General features: G+C 43.6%; 1 protein-coding gene across 1 annotated transcript in view; it reads left to right on the top strand.

Annotated features, from left to right (window-relative positions):
- LRP3 (LDL receptor related protein 3) overlaps window positions 1-10,559 on the top strand; it is a gene marked incomplete at its 5' end in the record, with an annotated part of 32,115 nt that extends 21,556 nt beyond the window's left edge. Inside the window, 4 exon segments of the mRNA XM_084270046.1 lie at window positions 5,901-6,109; window positions 6,389-7,475; window positions 8,688-8,820; window positions 9,722-10,559. Of these exon segments, the coding sequence (XP_084126172.1) occupies window positions 5,901-6,109; window positions 6,389-7,475; window positions 8,688-8,820; window positions 9,722-10,534 (2,242 nt within the window). The 3' untranslated portion in view covers window positions 10,535-10,559.
- Window positions 10,560-18,893: the final 8,334 nt, after the last annotated feature.

Raw genomic sequence — 18,893 nt, 5'->3', positions numbered from 1 at the left:
TTGCAGGTGTTACTTGGTGTGTGTTTCCTCATATCTGAGAAAAAGATCAAAATAATTCTTGTTTGGCAGTTCCTGTTACCTGGTGGTTGTAATTAACCCTGATGTGGGCAGAGTATAAATAAATTGTGCTTTACTATAGGGATTTGTGGAACTGAGGGTAAAATGTTCTCAGTGTTAAGAATTCAAGATAAGAGTATTGAAAAGTGATCTACTTAGTGACCAGCCAAGCTGTCTCTTATTAATTGAGGCTGGGGGTGGGGGTGGGACATTACCTTCATTGGCTTTCACTTCAGTGACTCACGTCACTGGCTTTGAAAAAAGAAATTGTCAGCTACCATCTGAGCTTCAGTTCCCCAGCAAAACTGAGGCCTGTTTATGTAAAGGCTTGCTGGTCTGTAATTGTGTGGAGAATTAAAGGGACTGCTTCACAGTCTCCTTACCAAACTCACAGTGGTTCAGAACTTGACATTAATTGGAAAAACCTCATAATAGCCATTTATTTAATTCAGTTGCATGTGCTCAGCTTTTGAAAGAGCAGCCCCTGTGTCTCTTGCCTAAGGTTACCCAGTTAGCTGGTGCTTGGGAGCTAGGAGTAGAATAGAGCTTCCCTGACTTCCAGATCCTTGTGCTTCAGTGGTTAAGCAGAAGTTTTTAATGAGCCAATTAAGTCATCAGTTGTTCACAGCCTGCACTTGCTGTGAGAGGTTGGCAAATAGAAGTAACTTTTCTTGCTTAATTGGCTGGTCTGTTTTATTTTGGGAATGTGCTCCACTGGTTTACCCATAATATTTATTCTCCAATTTTTTAATGAGTTTAGAGGGCCAATTCGGACACTTATTTTTTTAATTTGTTTTCTAATTACTTTCATTCAGATTTTATATCCCATGTTTCTCCTTTTCCAGTTAAGAATACTTTTTTCCCCCTTTAATCTGTAGTTGCTTGTGCTTAAATTTCTAAGAGGGTTGTAGGGAATTCCCTACATTATTTATAGAAGTACTTCTTATTTTTTTTTCCCCTGCTGCTACTGCTCCTTTCAGTGCAGGTAGCAAAAGGTCAGCCCTGCTAAGCTTAAGCTTTGCAGATAGCATATTTTTTCATATTTACAGAGTGTTAATGTGTATTTATAGTAATCTGTTCTAATGAAGTTCTCTCCAGCAACATAAAAATACTTTTTTCAGTTAATAGGAAAATGTCATTGTAGGGTACTGTTGGTTCATTTGAGTAAATCAGGCAGGACCTGATATATATTTGGCTGATCCTGTAATTTTCTGTAAGCTCCTGTAGTCTTGCTCAGGTCTAGAGGTAGCCTTTTTGCAGTATTACATTGCTAAAAGGAAAAAAATAAGATTATTTTACCTATTTTTGCAGAATTCTGTAAAAAACAGTCTAGTGCTGCATTTACCAGTTTTCATGGAGTTGTGATCTGCAGAGTGAACGCTCCCAGCGTTTAATAGACTGTTCCTGTATCTCTGTACAAAATTCCAGAAGCAGGGCAACCAGAGTTAGTGCCTTTGAATTGCATCTTTCAGAAGAAACGAAATCTGCAAAATTTGGTCTGGTAATTTTGAGCAGCTCTCCTCCTCTATTCCTGTATTGTGTTGGAGATCACAGGTAGCAGTGAGAGCAGCCTAAGGGACAAAGCATTTTAAAGGATGTTCTGTGAGTTAGTGATGGGTGTTTTACTCTGTTAATATTGCAGTTCTGAGTGCTCAGAGTACCAGTGTTTGATTCCTTCGGGATGGAGCCCTAGTGCTCCTGCTCTCCCTGCCCTCTGAGCTTGAGTTGTGTGCTCTGGTTGTAGAGAGGAAGCAAAGCCTGGAGGAAAGCCAAGTTATCCTTCCCTTTGTCATCGAGTGCTGAGATGCCAAAGCAGAGGAGTGTTGCCCAGTAAGTGAAGCTCGTGAGTGGAAGGGGATGTCTGCGTCCTGTGCAGCAGATGTGGGGAAGGAAGGCTCTAGTTGAGGGGTGTAAGGGCTGGAGTTTGTTGTGGCTGTGCACTGCAGTTTGCACAGTAGGATGGACCTCGGTTCACATCCTGCTGCTTCAGACACCTCAGAGTGCTTTGCTGGAGGGGGTTAAGTGACTGAGTGGAGCTGTCTCTTGCTTTTTCTCCTTGCCTCAGGTGTTCAAAAATACTGCAGTAGTGACTGGTGCTGCGTGAGATACCGATGGCATTATCCGTTAGTACCCTGTGTTTCAGTAAGACTTCATTCTGTTTCTTGCTTTAATCACAGAACATGGTGTGGGTTTTGGATACAGAGGCCCTGAGACCTCCCTCACGAACCGTAGCTACAGACTTCATTAAGTGCTTTTCCAAAGAGTGCAAGATGTTTGTACAGTCCTACAAGCAGAAGACTTTGTCCCTTATTTCCGACACATACCATCACTCATTCAACCACTGGGCTAATCCTTTTGATAGAAAAAATTGCATTCCAGTTTGAGAAAGTTCAGCTGAATAAGTAAATGTCCCCATGCTCTATTCTGTGGGTAGCAGGATTAAATTATTCTTCAGAAGACTGTAACAGCAGCAGCACTAGACCTAATTACAGACGATGAAAGGAGTGAAGTAGCAAAGGGTGAGCGAATTATTCGGGACTCTCAGGTAAAATAAATCAGCACACTATTTAATGTCAGATTAGTGTGGCAGAAGCTCCTGACACAAAACCTTATTGCACACGTGTTATAAAGTGAAAACCAATTTTATATGCACACACGTATGTATTCATGCAGCTTTGTATTTCTTTACAAAGGAGTGTTTTTTGTGGTGAGGTTGGTTGATGTCTCCTTCAAATGTATCGTGCTTTTGGTCTTGTGTAAAATCACCATCAATTTAAATGGGCGAAATTTGCTTCCAGTGGAGACAATATAACTTAAAAGGGTGCTGGAACAGAGTGACAATGCCTTAATCAAACAAAATTTGTTCAAAATATGTCTGTTGATTAGCTTGCATGAGGTAGAACATAAGTGCTTTTGTAACTGCTGTGGTATTTGTTTTATATATAAAAAAACTTTACATCTGAACTAGAACATCTGCGTTTCAGAGAAATTGTGTTTATTCAGTGGTTGAAACTCCTAGGCACCTGGGATTAAGATGTTTATTGCTTTGGAGAAGGAGTCCATTCTTGTGAATATTCTGTATTGCCTGTTTTCCAGTGCCAAGGCATTGGTTTCAGTAGCTTCTGCATCCCTGAGAGGCACAGTGTTTTCAGGGAGGCTGACAGTGCTTCCTTGCAAGTCTGTTCTGCATCGTCACCCCTGTACTCAGCTGGTTTTGTGGCTAAAGCTTGGATTTCTTAGTGGAGCTGCGTGGCATTCTGCTCTGAATCTATTTCAGATCCACAGCTGGCACTTGTGAAAGTCAGTGTGCTGGTGCTTGGGCTCTCAAAGGTGGGACCACAGTTTCTTCCTCTTCCACAGCCTTTAGAATAAACAAACGCACACCCCCACAGCCTTTACTAGCAATATACAACAATACCTTCTCAAGGTGCAGATAGAAGATACTGTTAATTATATACAAGGTCTCCAGAGGTATCGCTGTCATCTGCAAACCAGTTTGTAAACAGAGCCTCTGCGTGGAGCTGACTTCTGTACTCCTCCTTTGTGTGAATCTTGAAAGTGTTACACCTTCCCCCGCTGCTCCCCGCCCAAAGAACACGTTTAATGCAAGGTACAAACAGTGTATTATATAGGCAAATTGTCCCCTGGGTGTGTGCAGTCTGTGGTGTGTAACCACACTAGGGGGGAATTATTTACTTGATAGACAAAAGTAGCTCCTTTCAGCAGAGCAGGGAAAACGAGTGGCTGTGGGGCTCAGCTGGAGTGCTGGGAACTGGGTAGGATATGAGAACAAATTGTTTAGCTCTTTAAGGTTGGTCCTGGTACATCTAAAGTAACTATAGAAGTAAGAGATCAAAAGATTTAATAAATGATCTCGTTAGTATCACAGAAGCATAAGTTTTTCTAGTCATTCTTTCCTCCCCTTCCCACTTCTGAGCTTCCATTTCTTGATTTAGTGACTGTTTTAAAAAAAATTGTTGGGCAGATAGGTATCTCTAATCCTTACCCAAAAAGTCTTTATGAAAAAACCCTACAAACAGTCCTCCAGGTAGATGATACCAACCCTTGTTGATGTCTGGTGCCAAAATGAGTTACAGTGTGCAAAACCAATGTGGTAGCTCCATAATGCTCACATCTCTCCAGCAGACTTGAAGTGGGTGCCCACAGTTTCACTGGTGCTTTGTATAATTCCTTTTCATGCTGTAGTGCTTGTTCACACACCACCTTGGTCATTAAAACTTTTTTTGTAGTACAGTTGGGACAGAGGTACTCTTTAGTTTACCTTTGCCTGGCTGAATACTTAAATCATTTAATCCTGACTGCAAAGCCATGTAAAGCTTCCTTGCAAAATATGCTGGTTTCAGAAGCTTGATGAGATTGCTTATAGCAAGGAATTAGGTGCTGTGGGAATATTTCTTCCTAGATGGGAAGACACATAGATCGTGGTGGGAGAAGAAGAGTTACAAAATAAGGAGGACATATTTCTGGGTGGATTGGCCTTGCCTGTACCATACATTGTTGGACATCTATCAGTTTCCCAGTGCTCTCTTCTCATGCTCTTGTTGATTTTATTTTTTTCTTTTTTGAGTTACTAAGCCAGTATGTTTGCCAGAACCTACAGGTCTGTGTAGGCTGGGTCTTCTGCTTACATAAATTGGCTAGTTTACGTAGTTGGCTGCTCTTTCCCTTTAACCTTCAAAGGGCAAGATCTGGCAGGCATTGGCAGCCTTTTGTAGAAACACAGTGATATCAAGAAATTATCTTTCTATTTATCTTTTTCAAAGAATTTGTCTTTTATGTTTGTGAAAAATCCTTTGTGGAAGGAGATGTGTATTTAATAGCAGCTTGTCAGCCTTTCTGAAACTTCTGTCCAGGTATTTGCTTGGAGTACATGCAGACTTATACCAGCTTAATTTTGCACAGCTGAGTTATTTGAAAGAGGAGCAAAATTAATTTCAGAGTGTTCTGATCAGCGTGCCCTTCCCTAATGAGCGAGCTCCTCTATGCAGTGCTACTGTCCTTGCAGATTACTGAATGCAGATGTAATCTGTTCCGTCAGACAACAAATACCCTGTATGGTTGAGTATTGCTCTGGTTGTGTTCAGTGTTCTGCAAACAATCAGGGCACTTCTTGGTGCCAGGCAAGGTACTTGTGAACAATCACTGGGCTTGGGTCAGCAAAGGGCTGGAGGTTTGACTGTAAAAGGTTTTTAGGCTTGTTTGTTCTGTGTTTGATTTCCCAGAAAGGGAATGTTTTAGTCTTTGAGTTTAAAAAATAATAGCATTAGGCTTTAGGTTCTATTTGCACCCTTTACAGTCCTGTTTTCTGCCTGCCCTCTCCCTTCCTGAGGAGTTGATTTTTGTCTCTAGTATTTATCCATTTAGTGTTCTTTGTACTGCTCCCTCTTGTTTTTTTACCAAAGCAGTAGTCTCTCCTCTTATCCCATAGTTTCAAAGCTTTTAAGGTTGGAAAAGACTGCTGAAATTAATCTACCATCTGTATAATGTATTCTGGAATGTTGCTTTTACTCATATCTGTATTTTAGGAATGAATTTTTTTTGTAAGGATTCAGTAAAAGAGGAGTCATCCCTTCAGCATTGGAGCTACTTAGCATGCTGTTTACTCTGGTGAGATGGGTGCTTTTCCCAATCAAGGGAATTTGAGTGCTCTGTTTATAAGTTCTCAAGATACCGTTGGTGTTTCATTATCTTTGAATGTGATCTCTTTATGTCAGCACTGCTTGGTGCAGAAAGTCAGTTATTACAGTCTGTTACTTTTCTGTTTGGCTTTGTTCCAGATACGTATCCTCTTTGTAACTTGTGTTTTCTTTTGTTCCTCACAGTTTTAAGAACTTTGATTTGGAAGACTCTCAGAAGTGTGCAGTAGACTGGTTGATGATTGGCCCGTCTTCCAAGAGGGAGGAGTACAAAGTGTGTGGGTCTTCCATCCCTCCGTCTTTCATCTCTGCAAGGGACCACGTTTGGATATTTTTCCACTCAGACGCGTCAAGCTCAGGACAGGCTCAGGGATTTCGCCTTTCTTATATCAGAGGTAAAAACAGAGTTTTGTTGGCTTCACTTACACTCTCTGGCAAACCTTGAAGACGGTAGTAGTTTCTGTTGACAAGAGTCTTGGGCCAAATATTGATGACTGTAAGGTGTTAGTATGGTAACACTGATATTATTTCCACTTGGCTTTTTTAACAGTACTCCTGAAGTGCACTGGCTTCACCGATTGGTGATGTGCAGGACAGCAGACCTTAAGAAGTGACACCAGATGGGTCTGAAAGTTTTGATGCTGATTTTTTTTTCTCCTTGCCTTCGTTCACAGGAAAGATAGGTCAAGCTGTGTGCCAGTTAGATGAATTCCGTTGTGCAAATGGAAAGTGCATTCCCAGTACTTGGAAGTGTAATTCCATGGATGAGTGCGGTGATAGCTCAGACGAGAGAAACTGCACCCTCCCTCCGACAGAGCCTCCGTCCAGCATCTGTCCCTCAGGAATGTTCCAGTGCAGTGCAGCCCACTCCACCAAGTGCTTGATGAATGAGCTGAGATGTAATTCAGTTAAGGACTGCAGTGATGGTTCGGACGAAGATAATTGTCCTGATCTGTCCTGTGGCAAAAGACTGGGTAATTTTTATGGCTCTTTTGCTTCCCCAGACTTATTCCGTGCTGATCACAGCAGATCAGACCTTCGTTGCACATGGTACGTGAACACTCAAGATAATAGACATGTTCTGTTGCAGCTTGATTTGCAGTTAGGCTACAATGACTACGTAAAGGTGTATGATGGAATTGGAGAGAGAGGTGATAAATTAATGCAAACGTTTTCATACCACAACAACAGGCATTCGGTGAGTGTGGAGTCATCAAAGGGCCAGCTCACTGTCTCATATCATGCCCGCTCCAAGAGCACTGGCCATGGGTTCAATGCAACCTACCAGGTGAAAGGCTATTGCCTTCCTTGGGAACACCCTTGTGGGAGCGATGAGGAATGTTTCACAGATAAACAGCATTGTGATGGCTGGTGGCACTGTCCTAATGGCAAGGACGAGGAGAACTGTCCCGCTTGCCAGAAGAATGAATACCCATGTGAAGGGAACAGTGGACTTTGCTACTCAATACTTGACCGCTGTAATAACCAAAAGAACTGCCCAGATGGCTCGGATGAGAAAAACTGCTTCACTTGCCAGCCAGGAAACTTCCACTGTGGTACAAATCTGTGCATCTTTGAGACTTGGCGCTGTGATGGCCAAGAAGACTGCCAGGATGGAAGCGATGAGCATAACTGCCTGGTGATCGTTCCCAGGAAGGTCATCACAGCTGCTCTGATTGGGAGTCTCGTGTGTGGCTTGCTGCTGGTGATAGCACTGGGTTGTGCATTTAAATTATACTCTCTGAGGACCAGGGAATACAGGTAAGCATCTTGCTTTTGTGATGATTTAGGAGCTGTCAGGGGTTTTCCCTTAAACCAACAGGAAAACAAGTCAGTTGTTCACAGTATTTTGCAAATTCTCTGGTTAAACCAGTCCAAGGAATTGATGACAATTAAATAGCAGTCATGGCATTAGGCTTAGAGAAGAGTAGTTAAGATTATTCAGGAGGTGTGAGGGGAACGTCAGCTCTTCTGCAGTCTGTGTGAAGTACACATTCATTGTGCAGCCTGGCAGAACCTGTGTCTAACTTAAATCAAAACTGTTTTGAGCAGTTTCCTTTCCCACCTCCTCCTCCTGCGGCAAACCCCTTGCACTGCCAAAAACTGAATGCTGAACCGTTACAGTGAAGTCTCTGCCAAATCTGAACTGAGTAACTCTCCTCCTGTTAGCCCCAAATGCTCTAGTTCTCAGTTCTACTAAAAGCCATGTCTCAGGGTGGTGGGGTCTGTTTTGACCTGGAGTTTTTGACCTCTGCTGTTCCCATCAGCATGTGCTGTGCCCCCTTCCCCCGTCATATGTGCCTCGCTGTACAGACAGTGTGTGTTTCCATGTCTGTGGTGTGTCTGTGTGTGTGCAAGCCTGGTCCTGCCCTTCGGGAACAAGTCATAAGGGACTTCCTGAAGCTTGTCTCTTGTCCTGTGCACGAGCTCTGTGCTGTGCTGCTGACACCGTTTGTGCTTTCAGCAGTCTGCTTTACATTCTCTCCTGATCAAATCTGCATGATTAGGGAGCTGGAAAGCAGCCGCTGTGCTATGTTGGGAACCTCAGTGCCTCGGTGTTCTGGCAGAACAGCCAAAGCTCTCTGCAGCTGCAGGCTGGCCCTGTTCTGTGATTGTTTCCAGCTCTTAACATTGTCTTTTCCAAAAATAACCTTTGGGCCTTTGCTGAACAAGTTACCACTGTTAATAGCATAAGCTGGCCAATTGAAAAACATTCACTTGCTATGGAGCCCAACCTGGGTCTGCACCAAAGTTTGCTGATTTGATTCAGCAAATGGTAGATGGTTATACCTTCTACCCTTATTCCTTTTGTTTATTTTATTTTATTTTATAAGGTTTTCATGGAGCTTAGTTGAAGGTTTGCATTTTTGCTGCTAGCGCAGAGCCCTCTGCACTGCTTTCATACATTAATGTGAGGGAGGCAGGACAAACTGTTACTTCTCTTCCATGTTTTCCCTCTGGCTCTGTTTCCAGGGCATTTGAGACCCAGATGACCCGACTTGAGGCAGAGTTTGTGCGGCGGGAAGCTCCACCTTCCTACGGGCAGCTGATTGCACAAGGACTGATCCCTCCAGTTGAAGACTTCCCTGTGTACAACGCATCACAAGTATGGAGACACAAGTGCTGATGAACCTATTTGCAGCCAAATGACTATAAATGAGATGGAATCAATCTGGAATTGTATTCTTTCAGTAGCTCTGCTAATTATATGGAAGACATATAAAAATGTGTATGTTTTTCTTGGAGCTGTAGAACCACAGTTAGGCATCTTGGTGCTGTGGGTAGTTTTGAACACATTAAATGTGTTTGCTAGGGAACAGCAGTGAGATAAGCACATGCTGTTTTGCTGTACATTCAGATAGAATGAACAGAGACAAAGGGCAGAAAGTAAACAGAAAAAAGGCTTTTGAAGCTGAAACTGTAAATGTGCCTGAAGCGATAAGAAAGTAAGGTCTCCAGCAGTTGGTTTGGAAAAATTGTGGATTATTTTTCATTTACAGTTACATTACACTGAGAAGCCATTAAGTCATTCTTCCATTTCATTGCTGAGGTCTCAAAAATCTCCCGTGCCATGTCGACAGTACCCAACTGTGATACAATTCTGAGTGTGATAAAGCTTTTGTAGTTTGTTACTCAAGTAGAGAAGTAGTGTGCCTTGGCCTTTCTTCTCTGCTGTTCTGAGGTCCTGTGCTATTGCTGATGATAGAGGACTTGGTGGTCTGCAGGCTGGTTCTTTAGTGGCAATCTGATCATGTTCGTGATCTTCTTTGGCAGACAAGGAGACTTCAAAATCATAAAGGAAACACTTTAAGGGAGAGCCTTTTGGTAAAGGCAGAGCTGTCTTTGGTATTCTTAAGTAGTGCTTTAAAAGTACACATTTAACAAGTAAGTGTAGGTACCAAGTCTGAGAATTCTGGTAAAGTGGAGATATTAGTGGAAGGAGCAGGGTTTAGGGGGAAGTCTTTTGAGTGTGTGTGAAATTATAGTTTGTTACATCTGTGTTACAGGCTTCTGTGCTGCAGAACATTCGGACAGCTATGAGGAGGCAGATGAGACGCCACTCATCACGACGGAGCTCGTCTCGACGGCGCTTGGGCAGGCTCTGGAACAGACTCTTCCACAGACCTCGGGTGAGAGGACAGATCCCGCTCCTGACGCCCGCCCGCACCTCACAGACTACGCTGGGTGATGGAATTATCAACCGTGCTGATGGGACTATTCGGAGTCCTCCACCTTCCCCTGAAGGACCTAGTTTAGAAGCAGATGCCCATGGCCCGGCCAGGGGCCTACAAGAAGCTGGATGTAGCAGTTTGCAGCCAGAGACTGAAGTCACAGAGCCATCACCTTCAGATGTCTTAGCCAGTACTTGCACAGCTGCACACGCAGAGCCTGAGGCTGGACACACTGACAAATCTTTAAGTGCTGAGACCTCTGGCAGCGAGCTTAAGCAGTCCAGTAAAGTGGATTCAGGAAAGGCTTTCAGAGATCCTTTGTCTGAAAGTGCTACAGAAACGATCCGTGGAGGGTCAGCGTCCAGGAGGACTGTCCCAGAGGACAGTAGTTTAAGTAGGAATCATCCTCTGAGTGAAGAGCCATGTAGGTTGCCCTTAAAAAAGTGGGAGTCTGCTTATTCAGACAGCCCTGTGAATGTTCATATCCAGGTGGATGGACAAAACCGATGTTGCCCTAATTCATACCGGGAGGAGCCTTTGGGTATTCATGCAGCTTGTTGCCATTCTGTGGAAGTGCCAATGTTAGAGTCCTCTACTCCCCTCTCTGAAATCAATACCAGTGATGATGAATCTTTACTTGTTTGCTAATAAAAAATTTTGGTTTCGCCCTGTACATTTTGTAACTTCCTTGTTTATACGACAGTGCACTTTGATAGGTGGTATGTCTGTGCTCTCAGCTTTGTCTCTGAAAACCAGTGTGCTTTGACCCTCCAGGGAGTACAGCACAAGACTAAATGGGACAGGGTTTTGTCTTCGTTGCTATTCCTGAAATTCCAGTGGGGCAGAAGTAGGCCAGTATGTGATGTCAGGGGCTAGGAGAGCAAGGATGTGTCACTGCAGTTTGGAGGCATCTCCATCCTCTGGTATTTCTTCTGTGCACTTATTTACCCTGTGTTCAGGGAATTAGTGTTTCTTTGTGTTTCAAGTGGTGTTACTGAAGCTAGAGACAACTCTGTTGGAACCTGGGGCAGGCACCAGTCACTGTAACTACGAGTACTTAAACTAGACATGACATTTTTTGTTGTCTTAGGCATGATAATTTAATTAGACTTTAACAATTGCAATTACTTAGAAGGAAATAAAATCCTTTGCAGTTTCCTCTTTACAGAAGTTGTTCACTCCCTTTGCTTCCTTCAGAAGTGCTTTGATGGCCATATGTCCCTGAGGCAGCCATGAAAACCAAAGTTCCTGTATAGAATACCCAGAATGATAGCAGGTGTCTTACCTGCTGCAGCTTGGTAGCAAGATGAGCTGTGTTCAGTGTAAGGAGTGCACTGAAGCCTAGTTGCAGCAGTATTTCTTTTTTGTGTTGTCCTATCTTACATTCTCTTCATAGTGACGTGAAGCTTAGATAACTCTTTGCTTTCTCCCTACCCTCTTTATTCCCTCCTCTCCTTTTGTTTCCAGGGACTTTTATGATGATACCACTTCGGGTGTGCCCTGAAGGATACTGAGGCTTCACAGCTCCTCTTGCTGCAGTAGGAAGCACTGAGCATTTGGTAACTGTCAGGATCAGACTTCTGTTTTGTTTTGAAATAAATTTTGTTTCACAAGTTTGCTTGTAAATCTGCTACCTAGGTGCAGATGTATATTTCCCCCCCCCTTTTTCTATGTAGAGATCTTGCTTTGTTTTTTTCTTTTGAGAGTCAAAATAGCTCAGTGGCATTTTCAGGGCTGACACTGTGTGGATTGTACCACACTTAAATGTAAACTGGTGCCTTTTTGGGTTTTGGAGTGCAAATAAAAGCAGGCAAGCTGTTTACCTGGAAGAAGTGTGGCATTGCTTAACCAGTGGTGTCTGGGTGCAGAATGACAGAACACTACTGTGAGCTTGGCCCTGTTGCAGTGGTTGGGGTGCTGGCTGAGCCCCCCATGCTCTAACAGGAGCTCTGCTTCAGTTCCCCTGTGACACAGTGACAGAGTAAAATGCTTTATATAGGAATTAATAAGGAAGTTGGTGCTGCTGCTTTGTAAATACCTGAGTGCTCTGAAGCCTGTTTATTGCTCTAGGAATTCAAGTTGCCCAAACTTATTATGTGAACTTGTAATATTGAGGTGGACTTTGGCATCCGTGGACCTGGGCTCTGCTGTCCACAGGCTTTCACAGTGAACAGTTATGTTCACATCCAAGTGTCAAAGATTGTTTTCCTTTAAACAGGCTGTATTTTGTCCTGGATCTTTTACTAGGACTCCCTTTGGGGGAGTCACTTACAAAGAAGGAATAGGACTTTGGCTTTACTGCAACTATAACATGAAAGAATTAAATTGCAGTGGAGAATTTTCTTGTCTTCAGTTGCAAATTGGTTTCATACTGTGCATTCCAGACGCAGAATATTCACATTCCTTAAGGGCATTGATAGCAGGAAGGGCTTGGGGCAAAATGCATAACAAGTAAAGGTGGTGGTTACATTAAATAAACACAGCTCACTCATTTTTTCCAAGTGCTTTTGTGATCAAATTTCATTTAATCAAAGGAAATGTAGCTCTGAAAAAGAGATTGCTTTCAGAGTATTTGTAAACATTTTAGGTACATTCCATCTTTGCAAGGCCATGTACTGTAGTTGTTACACTGCCAGGGCTGTTGTTTGCATCTCAGGCTACAGGGTTTTAGTGTTTGGGTTTTGTGGTGGTTTTTTTTTCCTTCTGTGTTTTGTCTTCTTAAAGGTAATTTTAAATACATAGGATTGTATGTGTAAAGCAGTTAATGATAATTGGGAGGAAGACTATATTTCAAGGTCAGCATTGTGCAGGAACGAAGGACCTTGAAAATAAGTGTATATTTAATTCTGTTACAGGTTATGGAAATGTATTTCTACAGTAAAATAATGTTTATCATACTATGCCTTAAACCATCACCACTGTAAGGCTCTTAAAGTTGAAATATGTACTTCAGAATGCTGCTGTACTTTGGGCGCAGCCCTGAAGAGCTAACACTGTATTTTATCTAAAGATGTGTAATTTCACATCATTTCTTACATATACATATTTTGTGTACTGAACCATTTGGTAACTCAGTGGCAACTTCATTGCAAAGGTTTTTTATTTTTAGAAACCTAAAAAATCCAGGTTAATGAAAATTTGATGCTTGAAGTGTACAGCAGTGTTCACAGCCCTCACTACTGGAGTGGGGAGCCTCGTGTCAGGGAGAGGTAGAAGCTTGGTGCTCTTTGTAAGCCCCTGGCTTCTGTGTGCTGCAAGGCAGCCTTCTCTACCAGCTCCCCCAGGACTTGGTCCTTGGAGGGAAGAGTCACAAATTCACTGTTAATTTTGCAGAAAAAAATCTCTGTGTCTGTGCTCAGAGCGTTGTGGTGCCCGGGAGTGTCAGTACCTGAAGGGACTGCAGTCTGCATTGGTGTGTCTGCCCTTCCTCAGCTCTTGGGGGCATTCAGCAGTGAATCCACGTCCTCCAAGACACCCAAGGTCTGTGCCATGGAAGCTGCCTCCTTGTATTCAGAACTAAAAAGCCAACGAGCCCTCCCTGTGGGAGACTGCTGCTGTGCTGGACCAGCAGGCAGGAAGAGCTCACTGTTGCATTGCTTTGCTCAGTGGAAAGCATCACACTTGATGACTGCAGCCTGAAGTTAATCAGCTAACAAACTTGTTAAAATGTTGTTATTTTAATAATGCTTTTCTGCACTCTTTACAGATTTTGTAGACAGAAAGGAAAAAAAGTATTTAAGGTAGTTTCTCCACCTTTTTTTTTTTTAGGATACAAAAAACTCCATGTCCAAACAGCCAAAAAATCCCAAACCCTCCCTAAAAACATATCTCTGAGTAAGTAGAATGCCCACACTGGTTTAAGAAGAACGGGAGCTCAAGTGGCATTAAGGGAAAAGTGACACAGTTCTGTTTTCTCTTACTGCTGTTAAAACACTGGGAATATTTCTGTTTGAAATTCTGTCACTTTCCAGCTTGTGTATGACCCTGTAATGTCCCTTCAGTGTACTTTGTTTTCTTCTTCTGTTCTGTGCCTCTTTTCTAAGATGTACCTGTTGTATATATTCATTGAGAGACAACGTTTTGCCGTAAGGTCTGTACGAGTATATGGTTCAGGTATGGCATCGTGGTTGCCAGTGTCTGCTGGTTCCTGGACAATGATACTAAGCAAGTAAGATGCTGGGCATCATCATACTTTGCTCTTGCTTTGGATCTCTTAATTTTTAATAAAATTCCGCGTGCCCGAAGATGGTGGGTTTCTGACTGTCACTCAACACCAGAGATGGAGGGAGCCTCAGTTGTGCTCCCACAGCCTCTGAAGCACCATATGCCAACCTGGGGCTCAGTGTGCTGATGTGAATATGAGGGGGGGAGAGGGGAGTTGAGTTGGGTTTTGACTGGGGGTTTGAGGGTTTTTTTAATCTCTTTTTTCTGGTAGCTGAAGCTGCATCGCTATTTTAGACACTACGTGTGCACTCTTAGCTGTAGCAATTCTGTTGTATATACCTGCCTCCAAAATGCATGTATGCCTGTACCCCAAATAACAAAAAGAAGCCCTGACTCTTTATGGTTTGAAAAAGTAATTCCTGCAGTACAGCCTCTCTTTCCCATCTCCCATCGCTGAGGGCAAGGATTGTTTTGCTGATGCTTCCTCTCCCTGGTCAGTGCTTCGGAGGGTACCGCTGGCTCTGCCCTGCTGTTTGTCAGTGGAAGGTGGAGGCAGAGTTATTTTGTGTTGACAGAGATTTACTCCGCAGGCTTGGCAATCGTTATCTGCATGGAAGAGAACTGGACAGACTTTATGGTCAATGAGGTTTATCCGTAGCCGCGAAGGCTGGGAGGCCACCGCTTGGTGCAGGGGGATAATACCTCCTGACCTAGTCGAAAGTGTGTTTGCTTTGCTTTGTGATGGAGCACAGACACAGCTACTACCAGCTGTGTCCCGAGGTAAGTGAGGCCGAATTGAATGTAGCCCATAAAATGGAAATAGAGCAATAAATGATACCGGTGCGTTTGCAGCAGTTTGTTGGCAGCCTGTGCACTGCAATGTCTTATAACAAACCAAGGAGCTAACTCCAAAAGCCTTGGGGGAATGATGTATTTTTGTAGTTTGCCCTTTCTCTGGGAGGCAGAACAACCCCTTTGGCATATTTAAGATTTTTGTTCTTTGTAGGAAAACGATTTTTAATCTCCAGGGCAGACATGAGGATTGAAATGACAACCTGCCCATGACCTGAACTCGGCAGGTAGCAAAGTTCATCTCCTGTCAGTCTTATCCCAGCAATCTGTCGACTTGGCCACCCTCCCCTCTCCACATTTCAGCCCTTGTGTGCCGGGCTGCAGGGGTGACATGGTGGCCAAGGCTGGTGGGTGCGGCAGAGGTTTAGGTTTCATTCCCTCATCATTCTATAGGTTTCCTGTAGTGTTCTAGGTCTCCCTCCTTCCTGTCGCTATCTCTTACCTTTGGACTTCAAGACAAATTTCTTCTTGGCCTGTCAGCATCTCTTGGTCACTTTCTAACCCTTTTCCTTGGATTTTCGTTTTTCCTTTGTCCAAGTGCAGAAGATTCTTGTTGAAATTGGAGCACTAGAGAGAAGTGTCAAGGAGCAAGGGGGGAAGGTTTAAAAACCCAAAGGGGCTTTGCCTGAATTCAAACTGGAGTTGGTGGAGGCAGAGCACACCTGTCCAAACTCTAAAGCTAAGGAAAGACAAATTCCAAGGAAGGTTTTCTTTTTTTTTCCCTTTCACATTTTCATTTATGTAGGGTCTCTCCCAAAGCTCCTCAGGAGCTGAATAATTGCTGAGTTCCTCTCATTTGGTGCTCAGTATAAAGCGTCTGGAAAGCAAATGTGTTTTGTTTTCAAGGCTTCCAGAATTCAGGAGTAAGAGCACGAAATGTGAGAAATACCTTGAGAAAGGCCTCTGGAAACGAAGCTGGGGGTTGTTTGTTTGTTTGTTTGTTCGTCTGTTTGCTTTCCCCTCAAAGATGAGTCATTTTGTTTGGCTTCATCTCTTTGGCAGGGAGCGGCTTGTTTGCTTTCACAGCGTCAGCTGCTCACAGAAAGGCAGCAGGCCCTGTCCCTGCAGCTCTGCACTAGGCCACAGTTGGGCTCTTCTGGAGCCTCCAGGCCGGAGGCTGAGAGGTGGCTGTGCTTTCAGAAGGGGTTGAGCATGGCTAATGAAATCTCACCTGCATGGTTTTGGATACACTTTTTGCAAAGATGCTTCTGACTCAAATGTATTATTAACTGCACGGTGACTCATCAATCCTCTTGAGTTGGATGAAAGCTCTGCACCGGAACGAGCCTCCTTGACCCTGCTGAGATCAAATTCTTCTGCTTTCTGTACTAACGTGGACTGAAAACAGCTGATTCCTGCACGGAGCAGCTGAAAATCCTTGAGAGTGGCTGGGCTGGCAGCAGTTCCCCTGCCTTGTTCTCCCAGTGCTTCCCACCGGTGCCCACCCAGCTCCAGGTCCCCACCGAATGCCGCTTTACCCGGGAGATGAGCTGACTTCCCAGGCTGGGTTTGCACAGCACGTAGCACAGTCCTGTCACGATCTGTTGCTGCTTTTCTCGAAGCTGTGATACTGCAGAGAACAGTCCGACACATCTTTCACTGACTGTGCACCAAGCTGGCATGCTGGTGACACTCCTGTGAACACTCACATCACCTCCTTCTCCCTCAGAAACGCTCTGAACACTCTATTATTACCAGCACTAAAAGGATAAACAGCACAGAGCATCTGTCTGTATTACAGCCTCTAATATTTTATGCTACATAAATATAAGAGCATATATCATCTCATATAGCACTGCATTGCTTTTAAAGCTTTCCTTGAACTCTCTTTTGGAAACAGCTTGTTTTTCCATATCAAGTATTGCAATATTGTTGGCAATCCTGTAGTGTCAGCTGTCTTGAGGCTTTTCTTTTGTTTGGTGGGCTTTAAAGTACTGGTGATTGCCTCTCTTTTGGGTGATGATGTCTCCTTTGGGGCTGTTGCTTCATCTTTTGGAAAAAATCACCCTTACGCAGGGTTTGAGCCCACCGCTAAATTTTATGTAGCATATGAATTTAGCTTTCTAGTTCTGGAGATTGATTCCTGTGGTTAGAGATTGTGCACGTTAGGAACTGGCTTTTGCAAACCCTTAAAAATAATGTATGTGGTGCTGGGAGCACAGATGAAGTTGTACCTAAAAATGAAATACGACATTGTGAAACACCTTTGGGGGGTTGGTATGTGATTTGAAGATGAGCTCTACTAAACCATCCTGTTCTAAATTCAGCCTTCAGATTTAAGGCCGAAGGTTGATTTTTTTTAAGGCATGGCAGTACGATAGGGAAAATCTGAGCCAAACCCAGTTAACAGTTGGTCAGGCAATTGGTCCTTTAATGTTGGCTTTTGTTTTCCTTAAACAATAGCCAAGTAAAGCTTTGGTAGCAGTTACAGCATATTATTACTACTGCTGCTGTTATTGTTGTTATTATTATTATAACTTTTCAATACAGACTTCTTGTCTCAAGAGCTGCAAAGTTTCTATGCTGACTGATTTCCATACCTTCATTTTTAAACAAACAGAAATAAAGCCACACCAAACCTTAGCAGTTCTGAAAGCAGTCATTGTTGTCGGTGCTGTAACACATTTCACTTCCCCACTAGATAACAGAGTTATTGAAAAAATTAATCTGTTGGAGATTATAGCACAGAAGATGGATTTTGAGTTATGGAAAATAAGACTCGGCGACGAGATCCTCTGCTGTGGGGTAAGTGTTGAGGTGCTGCTCAGCCAGTACGGGTAGGGGAGGTGTGCTGGGAATTGAAAAAAAAATGTTAAAAAGCAAGCTGAATAGGTATGATTTTCATTAGCAAACCTCATGTTTTACGTGTGGAACCTCTCTCCACGTGTGTGCACACATACGCAAGAAACCACACATTTTTCTTTTAGCTAAATGTATGTTTTAATCTCGCGACTGACAGCTTGAGACAAAGAGAAGAGCATAAGCTGTGCTTCCTTTTTTGAAAGGTGGAAGAGAGATATATAGATGTTTAAAAATAAAAATACTTCTGAATAATTAATTGTGTTGGAAAGCTGTGTTCCTTCAGCTCACTCCTTATTTTGAGGCTGTTCTTAAATCTTCAAACCAGGAGATTAACGAAGCCTTAATTTTTGTACCGGGGCCTGTCACACATGGAAAGATACTTTTAAAATTAAATTCACATGGCTGTTACCAAGGCTACTGAATGTGATAGGTTTTGTTTCCAAAAGTTGTAAAAGAATAGTAGTGGTTCAAACATTGCTCGGAGCCGTTCCCGTGTTTTGCATTTTCAGAAGACTCTCTGGTGTGAAAGTGCCCATATTGCTGCGGCAGGAAATCTTGAGATATTAATTAAATACACGAACTAGACTTTTTTCCCCTAGTGTTTGGCACAAATAAAATATGCAAAACACTTTCTAAAGAGCATCTGATGTGAGAACGGTTTAGGCTTGTCACTTGGCAGAGCACAGCTGAAGTGGGGAACGTGTCTCTGGAGCAGCGCGGAGTCACCTGCCGCTTCGGGAAAAGGAAGCACCAGGCTTCCTTCCCATGTGTCCCCTGAGTCCCCCTGCTGAGCCCAGCCCCCCGCAGAGCCCTCCACATCTCCGTCCTACCCTGTCAGCACCTGGATCGTCCCAGCTTCACGCTAGAGCTGCTGGGCAGTGCTGTGAGCCCCGGCTGGGATGCAGGAGCAGCGCTCTGTGAGATGCTTCGGCCTTTTATTGCACCTTCTGCATCGTTTTTTCTCTGAACAGTCAAGCAGACCATTGGGTTGGTAGCTGTTGCTCCAAGGCTGGCCCAGACCGGTCAGTGCTCAGCATGATGACCCTGCCCTGGCCGTGCTGGAGCTTGCTGCTCGGAGGGATGTGCTGTGTTTTTACAGGGATGATTCCTATGGGTTGTAACTCTGAAAGCTCATGTAGTTCCATGGGGATTCACCCCACCCAGGGACAGCACCAGGAATTTTCCTGCC

This window comes from Gallinula chloropus, assembly GCF_964237585.1.
Source record: "Gallinula chloropus genome assembly, chromosome: 13".
Lineage (NCBI taxonomy): Eukaryota > Metazoa > Chordata > Aves > Gruiformes > Rallidae > Gallinula > Gallinula chloropus.
Note: the sequence above shows the minus strand (reverse complement) of the source record. Positions and strands in the feature narration are given on the sequence as shown.